At 43.1% G+C, this 24,822-nt stretch overlaps 1 protein-coding gene across 1 annotated transcript in view; it reads left to right on the top strand.

The window, feature by feature from the left end:
- Window positions 1–24,822, top strand: part of rnf43 (ring finger protein 43) — a 102,153-nt gene that overhangs the window by 58,455 nt on the left and 18,876 nt on the right. The window contains 2 exon segments of the mRNA XM_080748590.1: window positions 3,570–3,616; window positions 3,618–3,681. Of these exon segments, the coding sequence (XP_080604716.1) occupies window positions 3,570–3,616; window positions 3,618–3,681 (111 nt within the window).

Here is a 24,822-nt window from a genome sequence, read left to right as displayed (position 1 = left end):
AGAGGTGCTAGCTATTTTTTTATTTTCCCCTCTCTAACACACAGTGACATTACTGCCTGCGCCCGCTTCTTCCTGGCAGCAGATGAACGAGAATACTCTCTAGCTGATTATTGGCAGATGAAAAAAGACAATCTATAGGCCTAAGCGAATGCTGGGAAAACAAAAAAAAAGTAAAAAAATTGGCTCTTCACCACAGCTAGTACTCCCCCCATCTGTTCATGTATTTGTTTTTGAGATTCTAGCCTTGGAATATGTTTTGGGACCGACTTTGACTGAGTGGCGAGGAATGCCTTTAATCGTGGCTACAAGACAGTGAAGGACATGTCCCCTGGTTGTGCAGCAGATCTAGACAGATGAGGAGGAGAGGAATGGAGGAGTGACCATTGTTAACGGTCTGGAGGGAACTGTTTGTGCGCCCTGTGGTTTCTTGTCCCTGCGAAATAGAGACTCAGTGATTTGGTTTCCCAGGCCCCTCTCTTTTTTTTCTCAAGGCCTTACAAAAAAACAAATGAAGACGTTTCAGTCTGTCCTGGTTGCCATTTATAGTCTAACCAGCAGCAGCCTGCTCCTAACTGTTAGATGGCACCAATAGTGGCATATGGACAGTGTTCACAGCCATTTGATTGTAAGTGCTGTGGGCATATCAAAAATAGAAGATAATACTTAGTCCTTGTCTTGTCAGCAATGTAAAACAAAGACACCACGACAAAACAACTTGGTTGCCCTCGGTGCAGTACTCTGAGAATCAGAGGGAACTGAAACCAGCAGTTATTCTCACAAACCAGTGGGCTCCTTTTTAGTGAGTTAGACTCATCCCTGTGTCACAATGAGAAGTATCTTTCGTTGGAGACTCAAAAAAAAGATCAGTAAAGGCTGATTCTAAAGTGCTAATCTTTCTAAACCGGGCCGATTCATACTTCATCATTGTTAGCTTTTCAAGCTAAGTGCAGCGCGTCATTATTGTGGCTTGCTGCAAACTACAAGACAGAAGTGGTCACAAGATTTACAGGAGGACATCTCAGAAATTGACTGGGGTATAATATGGTTCCAAGGCACAAACACAGACTATCAATTCTAGATTAAAACTAATTCAATACAATTGGATAATGAGAACTTACATAGCCCCAGAGAAATTAAATAAAATCAATCCTAACTTTCCAGATGCATGTTATAAGTGTAGTGATCATAAAGGTACCCTATTCCATTTGCTTGTGGGAATGTGAGAAAATTAAATCATTCTGGAGATCGGTGGTGCGGTATATATCTCAAATCACGTCAGTGATAGTTCCTCTCTGTCCTAAATTATGTATACTCAGTATTTACCCACTAACCTGCGCACTAAAAAAATAAAGAAAAGATAATGATTGATCTCTGCCTACTTGAGGCTAGACGCTCAGTCGCACTATGTTGGAAGAATGTCAATGCCCCCACGATTGGATTTTGTTGAGGAATTTATCTTCCAGTCTAGCATACGAGAAACTAAACATATGTAATTAAGAAGAAACCTGCTGCATTCTATAAGATTTGGGAGAGGTTCTTAGATTTCATGCATAAAGGAAACATTGAAGAAGCTTTGGAACAATAGGTCAAACATTAGTTGTAGGGTAGGAAGTTGGAACTGTAGAGTAGATATTGTACATTGTATTTAATTTAATTTTTATTTCTCTGTATTTATTTTGGTTGGTATTTATTTTGATTGTTTTTATGTTTCTGCAATTTGTTATTCTTTTTAAATCATGTTGATTTTTGTACTGCCATGAGTGTGTTTGGGATGGGGGAGAAAAAAAAGATATCTATATATGTACAAATTATTTCTCAATGTGAAAGTCAATAAAGACATGTAAAAAAAATGTAGTTGTTCTCAGTCACTATTTATAGGCTATATTCTCTTCAAAACTTTGGCACCTATCTACTCCTACGGTACATACCTAGAAACACCATTCAAATTTTAACATGTTACAAGATGTTTTGAAATGTTTTGTAGTTTTTAGATATTTAACTTTTAAAACTTGATAACACTTTGGACCCTTCCTATTCCTAGCGAGCCCACATTGTTTCTTCAGGAACAATATCTGTTATTTTCGGTTAGCGACACTGCCATGCAACGATATGGCATACACCCGAGGACATAACATCAGTGAGGGAGTCTTTCTTTCTTTTTCTTTGTTTGAGGCCAAGTTCTACTGTCAGTCTCTAATTTGGGCCTAGTAAATGTGGACTGGTAAAGGAGCTGGCAGTGTAACATGTAGGCAAGGCCAGGCCAGGGGTTCATGCTCCCTGACAGGGGGAACTGCCTGTCTCTAGACATCTCAAAGCACTACAGAGGACAGAATCAGTGGTCTGTGATGAGTAGTAATTATAATAATAAAATACGTAAAAGATGGTCTCTTTTTCAATAGGCAAGAGGAAGAGGTATAAGTGTGTCTGTCTGTGCGTGTTCCGTTCACCCTCCGACAATACCCTGTCTCTGACAATAAATATATAATTATATATACATCTCGTCTATATGCAGCATAATAGACATTACGGTTAGCTAGTAGTTCTTTAATCATGGAAGTTGTTGTTATGATGTTACCAGCATGCCATTCATGCTATCATATTAATCATTTTGTGTCACATAGTATAGTAGCATGCACTGCCTTCCCCTGTGTTTTTGCAGCCCCACCCATGTGTGAGGCGGTTTGCTGGGGATGTTTTTCCCTTTCTCTCTCTCAGTGTGTGTCTCTCTCTCTGTCTGTCTGTCTCTCTCGGTCTCTGTCTGTCTCTCTGTCTCTCCCCCTCCCTCTCTCTCCCCCCCTCCCTCTCTCTGACAGACACACACCAGCCCTTTGCAATGTACAGTGTATGACGTCAATCTCCCTTGACTGGGGTGCCAGCTGTTGATGTCACCCTTGGGTCTTTTTAATTTAGGGATTTCCGCTGGGTGAGATGAGGGGGAGTCCCATGACCATATCCCGCACCCACATTAAGAGGACCCACCGCGGCAGGGCAAGGCGATGCCGAACCCAGGCCAGGACAGAATAGAACGGAACAGAACAGAACAGGGCAGGGCAGTGTAATCCCCAATGGGGTGTGGGTGAGAAGAGAGATTAGGAGATGATTTATAATGACTGATCTACTGTAATGTGCGAACTTTCCGTTTCGCTATCAACATGTGTGCTGGTTCATGTCATGTGAGTAATGATAGATTAGTGATGTGTCGTGGCAGTCAAGGAGTTGTCTGCTCTATAGGAGTGACGTGTATGGTAACTCCTGCAACCCCGTCTGTGACTGGAAAAACATCCCATATCCCTTGAATTCCTAAATACTGTAATTTCCTCCCTTTCAGAGGGGATCAAATGTTCCAACCAAAGTCTACGACCCTTACCCGATACACCCCAGTCCTCAAGGCTTTAGACGGGGGTGATCATCCAACATAATATATCTGTGTAATTGATTGTGTTGATGCAGAAGCATCCCCTCTCATCAATATGTTGCTTGTATGATGTACTGTATGCATTTTGGTACACCTTGTGATGGAGTCATACTGTTGTAGCGTCTCTGACAGTCTGTCTCTGTCTCTCCTATAGTATCACCCTCTGTCTCTGTGCAACACAAGTGAGGATGAACGGCAGGAGGAATAATATCATCATTGTGAAGCTGGAGCGCAGGGTACCCCGCTGTCTGCCACTGCTCGAAAAGGTAAGGTTACACTGGCACGCATGCACACACACACACACACACACACACACACACACACACACACACACACACACACACACACACACACACACACACACACACACACACACACACACAACACACACAGATATGTTACATGCTAGTTGTGGATTTCTTTTCCTTCCCCAACTGAAGCTCTATTTGATCTCCATGAGAAATTAGCCCGTCTTTGACCCCTTCCCCTTTAAATGGCCCATCCAGCAGATAAACTGTCCTATAAGCCTTCTCTCTGGTGCTTTATCCACTCTTGGATCCAGACTTGAGAGAGAAGATGGCTTAGAGGGGAATACTTGGCAGTGGTTCAATGTGTTGGTAAGGATACTGGCCATGGCTATGATCTTTCTGAGAGAAGGACTGTTGGGAAGGTGGGGCGAATGGATGGGGGGGGCTCAACGCTGCTATGTAGCTGTGGCAGTGATCCCTGGCTCTGGATGTGAGGTTTTCAAACCCCAGCTGTCACTGGTTCTATCCCAGCCAGCCAGCCAGCAGCCAGCCAGCCAGCCAGCCAGCCAGCCAGGACTAGACAGTTGCTACTCTCCATTTCTGCTTCCCTCTAATGTGAAAGCAGCCAGAGCGCCATAGGTTCCACCCACGCTGGGTCTAAAATGTATGTGTTCCAGGAACAACCCCAACCTAGATCTCCCCCTTGTGTGTGTGTGTTTTTTTTTTTTTTTCCTTTTTTTTTTTGAAGTGTTCTACCATACGCCGGCTGGCATGGCACACATCTAAAGTAGCACGACTTAAAAAATAAAACAAAAAATCAACTGTCACTACTTTCCCCTCCCTTTCTTTTCTTACTTTCTCAAGTGGTGGACAAATGAGCAGCAGGCCTGCTCTGCGGGCCCTTTTTTCTGGCCTTTCTTTTCTTTTACCCCTAATTTAAAGCCGCATTTCATTTAGGAGCTGCCTGTCATGGTGACGATGTAGTAGGCATTTTCCATACTTCTCAGTCCTTTCTTCCTCCCCCTGTTGTTCCTAAACTGACAAGCATGGTTGAAGAGGGGGGGTCACTTAGGCCTGACTCCAAACTATTTTGATTAAAGCCTTTAACGGCAACACTGCGGTGCGTTGCCCCTGTAAACACAAACACAGATCTGCCACATGCAAAAGGCAAACCCCTTGAACAAGAAAAGAAGCTAGGCTGCTTCCGAGTGCTTTCTCCCTCCCAGACAGATAGCCTTTGAGATCAGGGGGGAAGGGGGGGAGTGATCTGCCTTGTTGTTTTGGTTGTCTGGAAAGTATGTGTTGCAATAAAGTCCAGTCCACCCCAGCAGCCACCTGCATCCTTGTTTCCTTAGCGAGATTCAAAGCTTTTGGTTATGGTGGATTTGCGGGGGATTCGGCCATGCAGCTGCTGAAGAGCAGAAGCAGTCTTTTTTTTTCTTTTTTTTTAAGTGGATGACTTAGATCAGTGGTTCTCAAAGTGGATTCCAGGGACTCTGTGGGTTCCTTTATGGGGGTCTAAATTGACCCATACAAGTCTGTAACTCTGACTGTGTACAAATGGAACCAAATGAACCCTTTAGGGCTCATTTGGTTCCATTTGTACACTGTCAGAGTTAATTAAGGGGAGACCGTGAAATGTGAAAGTTTGAGAAACACTGACTTGGATGTTTTGAGTGCTGGGTCAGCCATGGCCTCTGGATGGAGCTTGTTTACAGTTTAATCGGACCGTGGCCAGACCCACTGATCTATAGATAATTCTGACAGCCACAGAGGGCTCGAGTTGCACCGCGTACAACTCAGAATAGACCGTAAAGCAAACAAAGTGAAGCTCAAAACCATGGGGGATAAGGTTTCATTGTTGTCCTTTGTTTTTATTTTGGTTTTCCCGAGGTTCCTATCCCTGGCGACATCGCGAGCGCGAGGGACGTGCCAGATTCCTTTCCTGATTTGCGGTGACTTTGTATTCAAGTGTCCTCTAGCCAGCTTTGGTTTACCGCTCGGCTGTAAGAGGTCCTCTTTGAAGGTGTGCGCCAGGCTACTCCGAATGTTTCATTGAACTCGGTTTATCTTTGCTGTAGTAAATATTCTTTTGACTGCTCTGAATTCAAACCGGGGAGTAAACGTGTAATGATTTATTAAGCTACAATAAATGCTTCGTCCTCCTGTCCACATATAAAACCCTGTGTTAATTTTACACTGAGGATTGTATTGTGTACTGTAGACACACACACTGTATCAAATGGTACTCATGCATGTCAGGGTTACTCCACTGCCATCTCTTGATAGTATCCTTTATTCACACTGTCTGGACTTGTGGATTCTTCTCAAAAAGCTGAAAATAACCTGTATACTAGTAAGACGCCTCAGGGCACATGCGACCTCTGGCCAGTGATGTATATCGGACCAGTTACCCATATATGGAGATCCATGTACTGTATATACAGGTAGTACATCCCTTTTATGCCCATACATGGACATCCCTGTCTGAACCAGCCGCACAGATCTGGGCTGTGTCCGAAATCCACCCTATTCACTAATGTAGTGTACTAAAATGGGCTCCGCCATTTTGAACTAGTGTCCGAATGTATAGTGAGCATTTTTGTACCCTAATATAGTGTACTGAAGTATCCCACAATGCATTTGGATTTGTAGTGAGCATTCGATGGTCACTACTTCAGCCGCTTGAGCTCAGCTATCCCACAGTGCACTGCGCGGCAGCCGCTCTCTCGCTGTCTCTCGCGCTTTGAGCACGCACATACAGTAAGCACGCGCACATGCACGCCGCAGGCTCGTCTCTGGGCAGGAGACCAACGAACGCAGCTAGCCGTAGCCATCTGTTGCTGAGCAAACGCAACAGAGCCGCTCGTAACAGAACCACCGGCTAAAGAAAATAAACTCGTACAAATGTCCACAGCCTTGTCACCAGAGAACAAATGATGAAAAAAGCTCTAAAGTAATTGTTTATGAAGAGAATATACGAGAATAGACGCTGGAGACTTTTGTTTTTTCGATCTCTCTCTTTCTTCCCAACCTTACACAGCTGATGATAATAATCATGATAAATAATGTTATTTAAATTAGCAAGATAACCTATTTTATCACAAACATGGGTGTATGTCTGCATGTGAGACGAATAGGCACAAACATTATTCATTCATTCACCAATGAATGAATACAAATTAAAAATATATATTTTTTATAGTATTATTTTATTGAATTGTGATATATAAAAACAATTATATAGGCCTATTTCTCATAATAACACCGCAACATGTTGGTATGTTATTTACAATCCACAAGCATTGGGGAGTTGATGTACAAGCTCACAATGCGTCGCTTCGCCCCCCGTTGAGAGCTTGTAGATCGGCTATTATTTATTGCTCCAAAAGCCTCCAAGTAGAGCGTTTTAACTGTGCGACAGCCATGACGCAACCAGATGGAGACGGAGTAGTGTCCGAAATGCGCTGATTTGTTCACTACTGTAGTACACTACATCTGGATCCCTCATTTAGGGTTAGGGAGTAGGGAACGTGTTCTGCATTTCGGACACAGCCCTGGTCTTCCTCCATATACCGGTATGGGGCATTTCCATATGAAGTCCTGTTAGATATGGGCTTAATGTTGATGACATCAGGGATCTCCATATATGGTCATAAAAGGGATTCTGTTAGAGTGGTTCCCATGACATCACAACATACAATATATTTTATGCCCATACATGGATATCCCTATCTGAACCAGCCACACAGATATGGGCCCATGTCTTGGCCATCTGGCCAGTGATATATATCGATGACATCAGGGATCTTCATATATGGGCATAAAAGGGATTCTGGGGAATACCCATATATGGACTTTTACATAGTGATGTCACCTGTGATATCACCTGTGATGTCACAGTGATGTGTCAAGGGAACCCCATAGACTGTAAAAATGTGTACACACACGTCTAGACCTCCGGTCGCAATTATGCAAAATCCTATGTTAACATTGGCAAATAGGAGGGCGGCCGGCCAGCGGCAGACCCCAGCATTATGACTCAGATATAACCATAAACAAACATGATACACCCATATATAGGCATGTCACTATGACTCAGACACAACCTTAAACATAATAGGCATATATGGAGATCCGGTTCACCAGTGCCACAGATCCGACCGCTATGCCCATATATGGTCCATTTGCATATATGGGACCGACCGACTTCAAACTCCTTGCATCGGAAAGGACTCAAGGTAGGACTCGAGTAGTTCGGGTATGCGGTTGTCCAGATCCTCACATTCAACTGATCTGTCCATATATGGGCATGCCAGTATGTGGGCATAATACTGATGGCATCTGGATACTCCATATATGGGAATAAAAGGTGCGAGGACGGACAGATACAGAGATCTCCATATGGGCATGAAAATGGACTCAGACAGGCGGGTACAACGGGTAGTCTGACAAAGCCCCCAACACGTACTATGGGCGCGTTCGGAAATGCGCACCGGGTGTGTGCTCAGTTTAGTGATTGCAGTGGGCGGTGATGTTGTAGGGTGCATTCAGTGTGGCTTATTCCCGAATGACCAGTTAAGGGGCAGCTGTGAGCTTTATCAGTCTGAACCCTGAAGGAAAACCTTCTGAAAAGCAGCAGTTGCTAACGTAACGTTGCTATTGAAAGGTAATTTAATTCACAACATTGGCCTACCTGCTGTTAGTTTACAGTTTACACGTTGATGCATGTGTAACAATAAAGCCCAAAGGACCAATCAAGCCACAAATAGTGCATTTTGTTATCATTCCTACGCCATTGTTCACAGCTGAGAAGCGCTCAAGACACGGCCATGAAAATCAAAACACTGTATTGACGCACCACACTGCCAAACCCCAACTTCTGAGTTGAGTCGGTCGGTGTGGCGCACTGAGCACACCGGGGGCAGAGGGCACTGGATTTTCGAACGACACCACACTGAGTGCACCGAATAAACAAACGACAACATGGCACACCAGTGCGTTGAGTGCGCATTTACAAACGCAACCCAGGACTCAAATATTTGGTCGCATCGGCTGTGTAGCATGCTGTGTAGCATGCTGTGTAGCAGGCTAGCAGCCCGAATTCTAGATGTGAGGGCTGCATAGCAGCCCAGATCTCTAGTATACTATAATCAAGGAATTTGATTAGCAAATTAATCGCTCTTTAACAGATTGTCTTTGTGTTGCACTATAGCGACTCCTACAGGTTGTTTAGAGTGCTTGTTCAGCAGGCAGAGGAGCTGCTGTAAGTCGCATAGCTTGTTCCTCTGCATGCATTTTGTCCCCCTGATGAAACTGCTCAGTCCTCACTGTCTAGTGAAAATAAGAGTCTGATGACTCCGATGTTTGTCTAATACAGGGGTTTCCAAAGTGGGTGGCGGGGCACCCTGGGGACCCTGGGGACAACGACGATATGCCATAAATATAAGGTGCTGGGAGTGAAAATTATAATGTAGGGGTGCCTCGGATTAAAAAAATATTTATGGGGTGCCCTGAGACAAATAAGTTTGGGAACCCCTGGTCTAATACACACTCAAACAAAACTTTAGGGGTTAGCATTAGCAATGGTGACAGACACACACAACAAGTGTGGGGAAAATTGAGAATTGGCATAACTACTGTAAATGGGAGGAAAGGGGGAAGAATATCAAATCTGCAAATTAATAGTACTCCAAAAATGTAACCATGGTATTGGATTCTCTTCTACCTTATGGCCCTGTCTAGTTGTCAAGTGTTGAAAATAGCAGATCTACATGCTGACAGCGCGTTGCGGTGCGACACTTGCTCTACTTTGTCTCAGAATTAGGACTGCTCTACTGTCTCAGAACTACAGCTCTAGGTGGTGCTAAACTTCATCAATTATATATATAATCAATTATATAAACTGCATGGGTGCTTTTTAAATTCTCTAAAACTAGACACTGCTCTGGCACAACGCTTTGTTTTATGAAGTAGCAACACCAGCAAAAGGAGAACATTGTTGTGTGAAAACAGTTCTTACTATGATTGGGGCCTTTGGCCTGTGTCTGAACTTGTTGACTCCTGTAGAAAGCCCTGCTTATTGATTCTGCTCCTCTTAGATGAAAAGGGGTTTCTGGCCCAATTGTGCTGTAATCCTGTTTTCTTTAACTAGCTCAAAAAGCTGAGTATAGGTGTGTGTGTGTGTGTGTGTGTGTGTGTGTGTGTGTGTGTGTGTGTGTGTGTGTGTGTGTGTGTGTGTGTGTGTGTGTGTGTGTGTGTGTGTGTGTGTGTGTGTGTGTGTGTGTGTGTGTGTGTGTGTGTGTGTGTGTGTGTGTGTGTGTGTGTGTGTGTGTGTGTGTGTGCGCACGAGCGTGCACGTATGTGCATGTGTGCGCTCAGTGCCGCTCACTCGTGGTCATGGCGCACTGACATACTTGTGTATGTGAGCACGCCGTGAGTGCACCACTAGCTTCAGTACACTGGTGTGCGTGCGTCTTAAATGTGGGATCATTTTAATAGAGAAGGTTGTGTTACGTGACTGGGCTTTTTTCACAAAGGTTCTGTCCTGCCTTTGGAAAAGTGTAAGCAATCTCCAATAACCCTTTAAAACACTTGTGGTTTTGTCATCACGAAAAAGAGGAAGGAGAACCAATGACCCATCGAATTGAATAAATATAGCCTACTGTAATTTGAAACTAAAGAGGTTGTTAATGAAGAGACATTTCACGGTTTTCACTCGACTTCACTTCACTGCAGAACAATGTCCAAACATTGGTCAGCTTCGTCACTGCTGTAAGAAAACGGCGTAGTCTGATTGCGTGACAGGAGATTTACTGTAGTTACAGGAAGAGTAACAGTAGTACCACACAGTGAAATCCTCAATGTTAGTTTAACGGTGACCATTTTCGGGTCCATTTGTGTCCATTTTGTACACTCCTTGAGTTAAATTAACACTGAAGATTTTACTGCGCAGTGACAGGAAGTGCTAGAAAGCAGGGGAAATCCATGGAGGGAGGAATCAATCAGGGCCCCGCTGACACTGTTTTTGTCTCTTTTTCTCGGATAGTCTGCGTGTGCCTGTAGTCTATTTTTTCAGATTGAGTAGAGGTTGGAAGCGCGTGCCCTGCCTTTGCATCGTTTTCCATCAGTAGCAGAGTCGAACGTCTCCAGTTCAGTAGAGACAAATCAAGACAGAGGGATATAGACCAACATCTGGAAAAGGCGACTGTTTTAGCTTGGAGAGTAAATGCAAAAAGCAGCAGGTACACAATTGACATTTCGGCCTGTATGAAATGCGTCAGCAAGGGCAGGCTTCTGCTCTATTGATTTCCCCCTCTAAAGAAATCCATTAGTTGCCTTCCTGCGCCAGATAGTTGTGTTCAAATGCATCAAACACACTCAGAACCTGAAACGCGATCTTCAGTCACAAAAACATCTAATGTAAGTTTGAACTGCTTTGTGCCTTTCCTTATCGTGGTAGTAATTGGGGTCACAGTGGTGGATTCCCCCCCTGCCTGGCGAGTTCACAGGGCAGCACCTGGCCTCCCTATCAGTTGTCTTGCACATGTAAGTGATCATAGCTCTGCTTTTGGCCAGGTCCAGTCCAATGTTTTCTTTTTTATATAATATAGTTTGAGTGTCCAAAATATATAGATTGTAATGTATCTGAGGAAATGTAAGCCCAGGATTTATGTATATATTTTGTATCTCTTGGACCATGTAAAACTTATAGATTTGTTTTCCTATTATTTGGTTTGAAGAACGCTTAAAAAGAAAAGTAAAACACACTTTAACGTCTGCAATTGAACAGCTGGAAATCCATGTGGGGGCATAAGAAATCTATCTATTTTCAGTTTTCTTTCTTCTCTCTCTTCCTGTTATCCTGAGAACCATATTCTCTGCCTATCTTGTAAGGTCAGTTCACATTGATTTGAATAGTTTGCGAAGGGGATCATTCTTACTTTGATTAAAAAAATATGGTGTACACTACAGCTTGTCTATTATTATTGAACGATGAATAAAGCACTGTATACTGTACATTATTTCCTATAAGCTTTTAACTGGAGCAGCTCAGAGAGCTTGTTATGCAGTAGATGTTTTCTACCTTAGGCCATGCATGCCAGCCATTCTCTCTGTAGAAGCAGCGAGATTAATAGGCTAACCAACCACCACCCTCCTTATCTGTGTCCGACCCTGATGACACAGTCTTTTCCCCTCCTATTTCCTCTTTTTCTAAAATTAGCGGGCGCTTTAGCTCACTATACAGCGAAGCATGAGCCTCATTAAAGCTTAATAGGTACGATGTCGTACCATTACATTGTTTCAGTGAGCAACACCATCATATGACAAATTATAAATTAGGCTTAAATTAACCACATGAACCATAGCGTCCCTATTCCGGGCACATCGTAATAGGTGAACATTCGGCAGAAATAGGCGAACGTTCCGAGAAAATGGCTGATCTACAAACTCACAACACGTTCCAAAACGCAAGCTTGGGCCATATATCAAATCGACCGGCTTCATCGGGAATTGTGTGCTTGCATTTTGCTAAGAGTTTTATAGTTTCATTTATTAGTGAATTAATGTTCTCCATTTACTTGAATGAGAAAGAAAATGTAAAAATTAAACTTTTCCCAAATATGGAGATGACTGACATCATAGATGTCTGACATCATAGACCACATGAGGCTGACATAGTATGTCCATATATGGGCATTCCAAGATATGTGCATAATATTGATGACACCAGGGATCTCTATATATGGGCATAAAAGGGACAAGGACTGACACAGAGATCTCCATATATGGCCATTCATTTACCAGTAAGACTCCCTAATCGGAAGGGGGAAAATTCAAATGGTAAGACAGAATTCCTTTGCCAGTGTGACTCACGTCGCGGCAAACACACTTGCAATTTCCCAGAATTGCATCTTTCTAGGTTGATTACACTTTTTTAAGTGTTCAGTGCACTCATCACTCACTCATTGGTGCTTTCACCCGTATTATCTTTTAGGCAATCCATATGGCCTTGTCTAAAAAAAAGGCCCGTATCATTTATTGGAACCGTTGACAGTTGAGTGGGATCATCTGGTTGTTAATGTAGGTGGTGTTCTTGACTGTTGCACTGGAGGTATTTTCCCAATCCAGTGCCCTGCTGCGTCTATTCCAGCCCTTCCATAATGTTTACAGGCTGATATTATCAGGGAAGTGAGCGCCACGCTCACAGGGCTTTTGATAAAGCAAAACAATGGGAACCTTTGTTGGGGACTCTCCCCCATACACCATCATTGCACACAGACACACACGCATGTGTGCATGCGCGCGCGTGCGCGCACGCAGACACACACACACACACACAAGCAGAATTACAGTCACTTTGCTCACACAGTGCCAAGATCAGCTGCAGTCTCTACCCTCCAGCGACAAAAAAAAAGAACAAAACACTCCAATAATGTGGAAGAAGGCCTTAAGCCGGAGTTATGCGTGGTTGCGCAAATGCGCATTGTGCTGCTCCCGGAATTAGCTGATCTACAAGTCCACGAAGCGTCTGATGTGTGCTGTTGTCACCCAGAACAGGGTCACCCTTGAGGGGTGAAGAATATGGTGGTATGACCCTGCCATCCTCAGTGCAGTGGTGGAAAGTAACTAATTACATTTACTTAAGTGCTGTACTTACAGTACAATTTGAAGGTATTTGTACTTTACTTGAGTATTTCCAATTCCCAATAATTTTACTTCCACTCCACTACATCCAAATATTGGACTTTTTACTCCACTACTCCACTTTGCAGATATACATGATTATATTATAAAACATTAATCCACTTTAGCTCTATTTTGTATCTAGGCTATTTGAAAATATTCTCTACCTAGGCTATTTGAAAAAAGCTTACAACGTGTTGTGACGCGTTGTGAGCTTAGCTTGTAGATCTGCTATTTTCAAACATTTTGTACTTTTACTTTTGGTACTTTATTAAGTATATCTTCATGCCAATACTTTCGTACTTCTACTCAAGTACATTTTAGAATTCCAGACTTTTACTTTTACTTTGCAGTATTGGTACTTTTACTTACGTAAACATTGTTAATACTTTATACAGCACTGATCCTCAGTGTAAGCACCAGTGTGTAGTCTGTTCCATAACCAGTGTGTAGTCTGTTCCATAACCAGTGTGTAGTCTGTTCCATAACCAGTGTGTAGTCTGTTCCATAACCAGTGTGTAGTCTGTTCCATAACCAGTGTGTAGTCTGTTCCATAACCAGGAACCACTTTAACCATAGCGTCACTATTCTGGGCCAGACGCTCGGCGGAAATAGCCCCTCCACAAGCTCACGACGCGTTGTGAATCTGTGGAGCAGCTATTTTCCCTAAGGGGGAAAATGAGCCGACCTTGTAGTATATACCCCTGGGGGATCTCGGTCAATGAAGTATATACTGTAGAGGCAAGCACGCTATATTAAAATAAAGTACAATTATCTGGTTGTGCTAGCCCTGCTCCAAGAGAGACACAGGCTCAGCCAGACAATTGCACTAAATCTACTTTAATCACTGCGTCCAAACAAGCAGTAAGCCTCCATTCAAGTGGCCCAGTTATGTGTGGCCCAGCCTTGAGCCCTACGGCTGCATTGAATGGTGAATAAACATGTGCCCAGCATGAATAGAAAGCAAAGTCCCTGCAGCCTCTCATTGCTTTATTTAATTACAGATGTGTGATGTCCTTTTTTTCTCCCTCCTCTCCTTCTCCTTTCCTCTTAGCTAGAATGAGGAATAATGGAGCGTTCCGTTGTTCTTTTTGTGTGTGATTTCATACTACTTCCCTGCCCGCCAGGTAGTCGCACATGGGGCAGGGTGTATCCTGGGCCCCTGTGCTGAGGTCACCAGCTGGTTATGGGAAGAGGGTGGGATGGGGGGATATACTGTACTGTGTGGTGTGCTTTAGCGCTCTCTGTTTGTAACTGGAGGATTAGCTAGCAGAGGAGCAAGCCTTTAACACATGTTCACAGAGAGCCTGCCTTTGTAGAGGCACAACAATAAGAGGAATACTTCAGGTTGCCGTCCTCAATGGGAAAGTGCATTCCTCCCTTCATCGCCACTTCAAAAACAAGTGGTGTGCTATGCATTTCACAGTCATGTGGTTTTTGGGATGGTGTTTTTGTCAGCCCCGGTGGAAAAAAAGCAGACTAAAAAGGTTAGAAAACAAACACATTTCCAGTGTGGGTTCCAAATTTCTATTCAGGTAAACAGCGGCAGAGGAAGGTGTGGTGATAAATATTAATTATTGTGGTTGCTATAGGCAACACACTATTGTTCTCAGCCTGAGAATGTTTTGCCAGCAGAGTTAACCTGATGGGGCCACGGTGGCGCAGTTGGTAGCGCTGTCGCCTCACAGCCAGAAGGTCCTGGGTTTGATTCCCGCCGGGGACGCTGTGGGCCCTGGGGCCTTGTTCTCTCCTCCGCATCATCAGTGCCCATACCCTAGGGGGGGGGGGGGTTGGCAAAAGGGCCTTTCTGTGTGTGGGGTTTGCATGTTCTCCCAGTGTCTCCTACTCGGTACCCTCACAAAAACATGCAGTAATCCTGGGTTCTATACTTCCTCCCCTTGGCCAGCCGGGGCGCCTGATGGAGGGGAAAGGAACTGGTTGGAATAACGTGTTCCTTCCACACGCTATGTTCAGCCGGGGAAACTCTCCCCTGTCAGGTGAAAAGAAGCGGCTTGGACTCATGCACAGAAGGAAGCATGAGGTCAGTCTGTTGCTTTCCCCAGATTGGCAGAGGGAGTGTAGAGCCCAGGATTACATTAAATAATTGACACCGGGTGAAAAATCGCGGGATAAAAATTTTGGAAGCAAAGTGAACCTGCTTTTTGTGAACTTTTGCACAAACGTAAAAGTTGTAGTTTTTTTTATTTGGTTATTATTAGTTATTCATATTATTTATTACTTACTTTATTGATTATGTTATTATTAGTCATTGTCATGGAGGGGGAAGATCTCCAAACAGAACCATTTTAGGGCATGGTTGAGGTCAAACCAGTGTTAAGTGCAGGTAGTAGGTGAAGGGCATTCAGTGTCTTTTTGCGGTTGTTTATTCTGTTGATGGATCATAGTCTGTATAGTACGCAGCCAGCTTGCACATGCACAGGGGCTTGTAAGTTGCAGGTCTGCTAGGTCCAGACGTTAACAATGTGGTCTGCGTCCAAATGTAGAGCATTAGAGAGCCCATAGGTCATAGCCAAACAGATGTCACCTTGACCCGCAGCATTGTTGTCATTCAACGCAGTGCAACGCTGTCATCGGTATGGCCAACAAGGTCTGAGTGATTACAGGAGGCCGTCTTTTCCACTCCATTACAGAAATATGTCGGGTTGAAATTGGTTAAAAACCACAACATATACAGTGATGTTTTTCTCAGGTATTTTTCCAACGCCTGCTCTCTTTTCTAACCATCAATTGAGTGGCACATTGTTCTTCTTCGGCTTTCCCATCTTCCCCTTTTACAGTTTTTTTCCACAATCTATTTCCACTCCCCCGCTCACTTTCTCTCTCTCTTTGAACTGAGACATGGCCTGTGTCCCGGCTGTGCTCTGCTTTACCACATGAGAGACGAGCAGAACGCAAGATCTTTTGGGATATGTCCTGTCTCTTTCGAGAAATGATTGTTGTTGTTGTAATTATGGTGTCAGAATGGAGCACAGAGCTGCCGGTGGTCTGCAGGCCGATTTGGGTTTTGTTGACAGCATGACCACAAAACTTTTATATGCAAACAGTGAGATGTCTATGGGGCCATGGAGAAGGAGGCACAGCCTAAAAATAGAAGCAGTTGGAATATCAGCTGTGTGTGTGTGTGTGTGTGTGTGTGTGTGTGTGCGCGTGCGTGAAAATAAAAACTGGTGTGTTAGTGTACATGCACTGTTTATTGCGTACGTATCACTTGTGCGTACTAGGATGTTTTGCAGAGCGTGAGTGACTCCTTCTGGTATTTGGGAATGCAAAGTGTTTGCGCCCCAAGACGTTCATATTAGCACGGCACATCTCTCACTTGTCATTTCAAAGGGAGCGAGCGGTCTCGGGGTTTCGTCAGGGCTTTGTCAGGCTGTCGTCAGCGCTCGGCATTGGAGCGAGCTGAGGAAAACGCTGGCCCTAAATATAGAATGCCATGCTGCTCTGCATGGTAAATGATGGGACAGAGCCCAGATGATACCATTCCATGTCAAATTGCTGTTATTAACATACCTCCACCCCCCGAAAAGGTTGGGAGTCTGGGAGATACCTCTCGCTGACTCGTGGGTTTGCGTGGTATATAGGCTGTGGTAGAGTTGGGTGGGGTGTGTGTGTGTGTGTGTGTGTAAGAGGGATATACGCAGGGTGGGACAGCCACAGATTTCCCCAGTGAACACATGTCACAGTGACACTCTCGTCGAACTTGTTAAAACGAGAGAATCTTAATTCCCCGCCTTTCATTCCCCGTGCTTTGCTGCCGTCACTTTTCATTTCCACTGGTAAAGTGTTGCGCCTCTTTCTTTACTGTGCCTCTAGATTAGAACTGAAGATGTTTTCTCCCACAGGATTGTCTGATGAGGGTTCTAATGGCCCTGTAGTTAAAACTGTGTTATATGACTGCCTCTCTCTCTCTCTGATGAATGAGGCTTTCATAGGACAGTAAGTTATTATTACCACAGTATTAGTCCTTTGATCTCCTCGACAGTTTGAAGCCTGGAGTTTTCTTTTTTTTTCTTTTTTTTGTGTGGGTGGGGGGTGGCTTGCGAACATAGCTGTGCAGATGGGATCGGGCCTGGTCTTGCCCTTGCTGGGGGAGTGGGTGCCCGGAGGGGTACGGAAGCACAGGGCCTGTGCACCATAAAGTCCTCAGTGTTCATTTTACTCTGAGAGTGTAAAAGTGGACACATAATTGTCCATTTGTGTTGGTTTTTAACCATCTCAGAGTGACATGAACTCTGGGGATGTAAGGCGTGGCTTTTAAGTCACGGACGGGCCCTTTAGCCATCCAAGAATTGAATGGGTCATTTCATCTTCATGCAATTTGTGCATACATAATTAATGGTGTCATTGTTCCTGTTGATCCCTCCAGAAAATAAAGGAATGATTTTATTGTTTATTTGTCGATACCGAAATCTGATCCTACACGATCTGCATGGTAGATGGGGAGCGTTTCCATGACTTTGTCTGACCCTAAATATTGGGAACTTGTAAGTTCATCCTCATTCAGAAATAACAACATTATGCCCGTCTTCAGCGAACATACTCCTGTTTTAAAGATAAAGGCAAACAATAAGTGTTGTGGGAAGAGACGAGAGAAAAAGGTTTAAGGGGGAAATTCAGAGAACTGTTATAAAGTCCACTATCATCATCTATCTAGGTCTATATGAGCACTAGTCTCCATTCTGCTTAAGCTATACTCTGTCACATGACTGTGTTGTTGTGTGCCAAAATAGCTGATCTACGGGCTCACAACTGGGTATTTTCAGCACTTCCTTGACACCATGATGATTTATAAATCAGGTTATCGTTTCTGGCTCTCTATCTTGTTCACATATTGTCCTCAATTCCTCTGCCCATGTCCTGTCTTTCCAAATCCAATAGGATGTAGTCCCTCTTCTATATCCCCCCCCCCCCTCCTCCTCCTTCCTCACGCCCTCCATCAGGTTTGTCTGGCACGTCTTTGATTCTCATTGTGTGCACGCTGAGCCGCTGGCCCTCTTTAAGATCTACATTAGAATGTTGTTTTTATATAGCAGCAAGCGGAGGCATGTGGAGTTTCTTTTGAACTGCTCGGCAAACAGATGGAGGTTTTCACGCTGCTTTTATGAGATTAAGTGAAACATTCCCGTGAAAAAAAAGAAGACATTTCCCTGTTCCCCTTCCTTGATTACTTTCTCTCTGCCTATCTCTCTGTGTTCTCTTTGCCTTTTCTATATTTATTTCTGTGTTTCTCTGTCTCTGTCTCTCTCTCTCTCTCTGAACATTTCTCTATCTGTGTCTTACTGTCTTGCTTTGCCTCGGGCCTGGGCAGGGGCACAGTACTACTGAAAGTGTTGTGGAAGTATAGAGAGCTTTTTGTAACTTCCCTAGGCAAACAAAGCTTCAGCATCTTCCAGAGATCAGAGATGGGCATGGAGCAGGCCTAGCCATTCTTGCTTGTGGAGAGAGTCTATTCATAACTAAGCAGCGAACAGGCCTAGTAAGACCTACTAGTGAAGAGTCTATGAAGGAGTGACAACTCTTACCTCAACTATAGCTAAACCACTAGAACCCTAGAATAATTTCATCACTTGAACAGAAATAGCAGATCTTCAAGCGACAAACGTGTCGCATTGCTAATAGATAGATCTGCTATTTTTCAGCTATTTTACGGTCAAGTGTATAGTGTTTAAGTGGTAAAAGCCAGGTGTGTGTCCTCTCAGACTTTTAACATTGACTTGATGAAGAGGCTCTAATACTACCTACCGTATAGTATACAGTATGACAATTTAAATTCAAATTTAAGTTCATATTTCACTATTCACTCATTGTTATTATATTGACTCATAAACCAATAAACGTTATGATGGCAAATATCAGGGCGGCCGTAGCTGAGTGGAGAGAGGCTGTCTGGGAATTGGAAGGTCGTCCCCTTAAAGGAGTAGTTCACCCCCAAAATGCCTTTTTTTCTATTGATTACTCCATTGCGCCATTCAAACTTGAGTTCAATAGTATTTTTAGTTTTTTGTTGCATTCCTAAGACAATAATTTGATTATAATAAATCTACCCCCATTGATTTTGGATGGGGATACAAATGCATTTGGGTCCCCATCCGGAATCAATGGGGAAATTGACTAAAATTTTACTTTTGTCTTAGGAATGTGACATATATGGGCATAAAGATCTCACCAATGGGCACTCCAACATTACTTCTGACACTCCTACATTCAATCAGGACTAGTATATATATAAAGTGTGTATATATATATAAAGTGTGTATATATACACCAGTATATAAAATATATATATATATATATATATATATATATATATATATATATATATATATATATATATATATATAGCAATCAATAGAAAAAAGGTCATTTTGGGTGTGAACTACTCCTTTAAGCCTTAACTGCTCCATGGGTGCTGTATTAATGGCATCCACTGCTCCTAATAGTTAGGAAGGGTAAATGCAGAGGACACATACTTTGTATGTGCAAATGTACTGTATACCCCAACAACAACAACTAAAGGAGACACGGCTAGATTACATAAACGGTTACATATCAATGAAGAATACCGATCCACTCATGGATATTCTAAATTCACTCACCCCCACTAAGTTCACTTCACATTACAATGCGCTTCTTCAATTCTTTTCAGAAGGATTAACCATCAACAGCAGGTGTTTAGCATTCAGTACTTCCACCTTTGGCCTGTAGATGGCAGTTGAAGTCGGACTGGGCAGCCTGTCTATTGTGCAGCCAGCCCAGCACCAAGTTGCAACAGATCCTCAATTAAAGGAAGCATAAATGCCATGAATATTATGAGACTTTTATAACTGTAATATCTCTGCTTTCAGTATGAGTTATTACAGTCTGGTTAATCCCAGCTGTTTGCACATCAAGTCTATCCAGGCCTAGTTTCTTTTTTCCAACTGTTTAACCTTTGTCTTTAAAGTTAACAAATACTGCACCCAATATCAAAACTTTTCCACTACTTTCAAAATGTCTTTAAAATGACCTGCAAGGATGTGCGAGGCATTACATTTTGTATTAAATGTGATTGTTGGCATACATTGTGAAAATGTACTGTAGCCATGTACAGTACATGTAGCTTGTAGATTGTCTATTTTTACAATTTCTGCCTCTAATATTTGACAATTTGGCCAATGTTTAATTTGTCATTTTAGAGGTATTAAAAAGACCCCCTCTATACACTTGAACTTTATGTTGGTTTGTTTACTGTTGAGTGAGTAAACAAACCAACATATTTGTTAAGCTAATCATCTGGGGACCCCCCCCAAATAATTTGGGGACCCCCCTGGGGCCCCCGACCCGCAGTTTGAGAACCACTGCTGTACATGGTGATGTTGGTGAGTCAATTCCTGCAAAGATCACCTTTTTTACCTCAGTGTTTTCCAAACAATAGGTCAGGAGGACCCACTTTGGGGTCAGGGATCCATTTTTATGGGTCACGAGTAAATTACCCTTTTTTCCTAAATATATATTTGGATCATTATTTCAAAAATATTTTTCACATATTTAAACAAATAAAATTTGAAAATACTGTTTATTATATTTTCACATTTTCACAATTTCTTCAAATAAGTGGTTAATTCAAAATGTATAAGTTCGGGTCCCATGGAGACACCAAATGTATCTTTTGGGACTCAAGCTGAAAACGTTTGGGGAACCCTGTTTTACATCATCTCAACACCTCAGCTTCATTTACAGAGAGTCAGAGTGCTGTCCTACATGTATGTTTGTGTGGGTCCGTGTGCGCGTGTGCGTGTGTTTGCTCTGCAGAAAGACATGGCTCACTGCACGGCCTGTTCCAAGAATGAATTCCTGGAGGCTTACAAGAGCTGTTGAATGAGACGGAGGGCTCAGGACAGGAATGGTGGGAGGGAGGGAAAAGCGAGAGATGAGGAAGGAGGGAGTGAGGGAGGAGGAGGAGGGTAACTGTTACATGCTGTAGGAGGGGTGGCAGGCTCTCACTTACAAGCCTGATTAAATAACAGGATGCTTTATGAAAACAAGAACATTATCTGCCTCTTAAAAGGCCGGGAAAGGCCCTCTAATTGGCTTCCCCTTAGTCTCACAGTTGCCGCCCCATTGGTGGGAGGAAAAAAGTATGGCTTCTGCCAGCCTCTACCCACAAAGTGAAGCTATGTGGATCTCTCTGTCTGTCTGTCTGTCTGTCTCTCTCTCTCTCTCTCTCTCTCTCTCTCTCTCTCTGTGAAATATCTTTCCGCCGGTTATGGTCTCATCAGCTTTATAGGAATGTATCAACATACTGATACTCCGGCTAAAGTGTGTTTCCAAGTCTAAAAGAGATATCTTGTTCACTCAAATGAAGGCCATTCTCCCCCCTGAATCTCTTGATTGGGTGCAATACAAACAATAAATAGATACTGGCCCCTCTGTGGGATCGGATAGTTTCTCTCATGTGGGACTTTCACAGCCAAGGCTTTAAGGCCCTTCAAATGTTTGGAGGAGAGTGAGAAAAAACAGCTGTGAAGCTGGTGTTTGGATTAAAAGGCCCAGTCAGTCAGTGTGTTTGTATTCTACATCAGAACAGAGTCAATATTAACCAGGGATCCAACACGTCTGTCACTGCCTTGCTACATAGCTGTATTTGAACTCTTGAATAGTGAATTGGGATTCATGCCTTTAGTTCTTTTTTTTTTAAAGATATTATTATATAGTAATTATAGTATCTGTCTGCTACTACAGACAATACAGACAGATACGCGACAGATACCCCGAACGCAGTACTTGCTTACTCTGCTGGCGCACAAGTAGGCCATACATGGCCACGAGTGCACAAGGAGCAAGTTGGCACCTCGATAGAGTGCTGTCTAGTTATAGCTATTATTTGCACTGGTAATAACAGTAATGCTTAATTTGTAGGCCTACTCTATCGCTCAATGGTTTCTCATACCGAATATAGCGTATATACAAGCTCACAACGCATCGCGTCACAACAAAGTATATAAATCAGACTTTATATGTCTCTAATATGAGCATTATTATTTTTATATTTTATCTTATTATTATTATCTTATTATATATTTGTATCTTACGTTGTGTTGCTTGCGCAGAATTGTTGATAGCTGTTGTAATTGACTGCGCGTGCATGATGTGCATGTGACTTTGGTCTGAGAATGCTGCACGGTTACATATTCTAACAAAATGTGTTAAAGTGGTTACACTCTCTGAGTCAACCACTCTCAACCTGTGTGCCGATTTAGGCATGTCATTTACAGGGGGGAATTATATAAGACAAAATCCCATAAAAATAGTTTCAATTAATCATTGAAAATAGCAGAGCGACACATTGTGAGTTTTGCGTTTTCATCATAGGACAAAGTATTATGGTTTAAAGGAGTGGTTCTCAACCTTTTCAGGCCGCGACCCCCTAAATAATCATATTTTAGCTGGGGACCCCCCACCTTGACGAGCACTGAGAGTTGAGGCGGTATAACACGGTTCTATTGTGAAAATAGCTGATCTACATGCTCACAACACAGCGTTGCGAGGCGTCACAACAAAGGTCCCCATTGATTCCGGATGGGGACCCAGATGCATTCGGGTCCCCATCCAGAATCAAGACAAATGTATTTGGATAAAAATGTTGTCTTAGGAATGCGACAACAAACCAAAAATATTATTGAACACAAGTCTCCATGGCGTGAGTAATCAATAGAAAAAAAGTCATTTTGGGGGTGAACTACTCCTTTAACACTCGGGTGACTGAAAAAAAAAATCACTTCCACTCTGACTGCATTTATCAGTCAAATTGACAGGTAAATTCTCTCCCCTTTTGCCCAGGAGAGCAACACCTCTTCCCCTGCTGCCAGCAGGGGTTCTATTGTCTGTTGTTCTATTGACAATAGAACCCCCGTTGGCAGCAGGGCAGGAGGTGTTGCTCTCCTGGGAAAAAAATTGAGAGAATGTACCTGTCAATTTGACTGATAAATGCAGTCAGAGTGGTATAATCGTATATTATTTCATACTTAGGAAATGTTTCAGAAGAAAGAAACTAGAACATATGTCTTGAGTATTTAGTAAAAGTCATGGAAGGGGACATTTCTGAGACCTTCACGGGGAGAGTTATTGCACTTTGCGATCTCAAAATCGGCCAAAATGACCGGTCAGTCACCTGTGTGTTAACGGAAGTGCTCAAAGTGCTGCGTTTAAGGGAAGTTACGTCATGTGGTGCAGGTCTCCAGCGAAAACAAACAAAAATAGATTGTATCTCGTAACTCGCTCTTAACTCTTTGAGTGCCACCTTTTCACCACTAGAGGACGCCCAATGACCAGAGAATCTCCATAGACTTCCATGTAATTCATAGTGCACGGATCATGCACACCCATGCCTAGATAATGCACCACGTGTGTCCACATTGCTCACAGCTTTCAAACAAAAAAATCCGAATGGAAATCCGTTCAGGCATTCATGAGATACCAGCCATTATGTTTAACAAAGATGGCTGCCAAGATGGCTGCCATGTTTGAAAGATGGGGTTGCTATGGGGGTTAAACATGCAATTTCGCGATTGCTATCATGCCTACTACAGTTTTTGGGGTCAACATTTTTTTTTTTTTTTTAAAGCCGAACTAGTTCGGGATCGGCACTCTGGCCCCGATCCCGAAAGCCGAACTAATCCATGTTTTGTTTGGATATTGTTTATTACGAGCGGATCTGAAGGAGCAGGAGAATCTTTCACCGTGGAATACTCTTACAGGAACACCGCAATGTGAAAAAATACAGCTTCCAGGGAAATTCACATGCACGGCGGAAGTCCCACATTTCTAACCACTCTGTGCCTTATGTCGTGACCAGGCTTTTCTCTTCGCAGATGAGTAAGCCTGGCTAGTGGCTACGCAAGGTTACCGGTAGGAGACTTGTGGAGTCTCCTGGAAACATTAGCATTTTTCCACCGTCCAAATTATTGGCTTAGGAATGTGACAATAACAAAGAAATCTCCTTGAATTCAAGGCATCATGGGGTGTTTAATTGGGCGTTATTTGGGGTGAAGTACTCCTTATGTGGTTAAATTAACACTGCTGGCTGTACTGTACTGTGTGTGTGTGTGTGTGTACCAGTGGTGGGAAATGTACTCACATTCTTTACTTAAGTAAAAGTATCAATACTTCAATGTAGAAGTAGTCTCTTACAAGTAAAAGTCAGACTGGAATTCAAAATGTACTTGAGTAAAAGTACCAAAGTATTGGCATCAAAATGTACTTAAAGTACCAAAAGTAAGTACAAAATGTTTGAAAATAGACGATCCACAAGCTCACAATGCGTCGCATCGCCTATGTAGAAGATTTGGGCTAGTCCCAGTTGTCCGACGTCCCAGTTGTCCAACGTCCCAGTTGTCCTACTGTGTCCCAGTTGTCCTACTGTAGCCTGGCTGTATGGGCTAGTCCGCGAACAGACTGTAAAGCAAGCGATCT

This window comes from Nannobrachium achirus (assembly GCF_963921795.1).
Source record: "Nannobrachium achirus genome assembly, chromosome: 19".
Taxonomy (NCBI): Eukaryota; Metazoa; Chordata; class Actinopteri; order Myctophiformes; family Myctophidae; genus Nannobrachium; species Nannobrachium achirus.
This window is presented reverse-complemented; position numbering and strand designations above follow the sequence as displayed.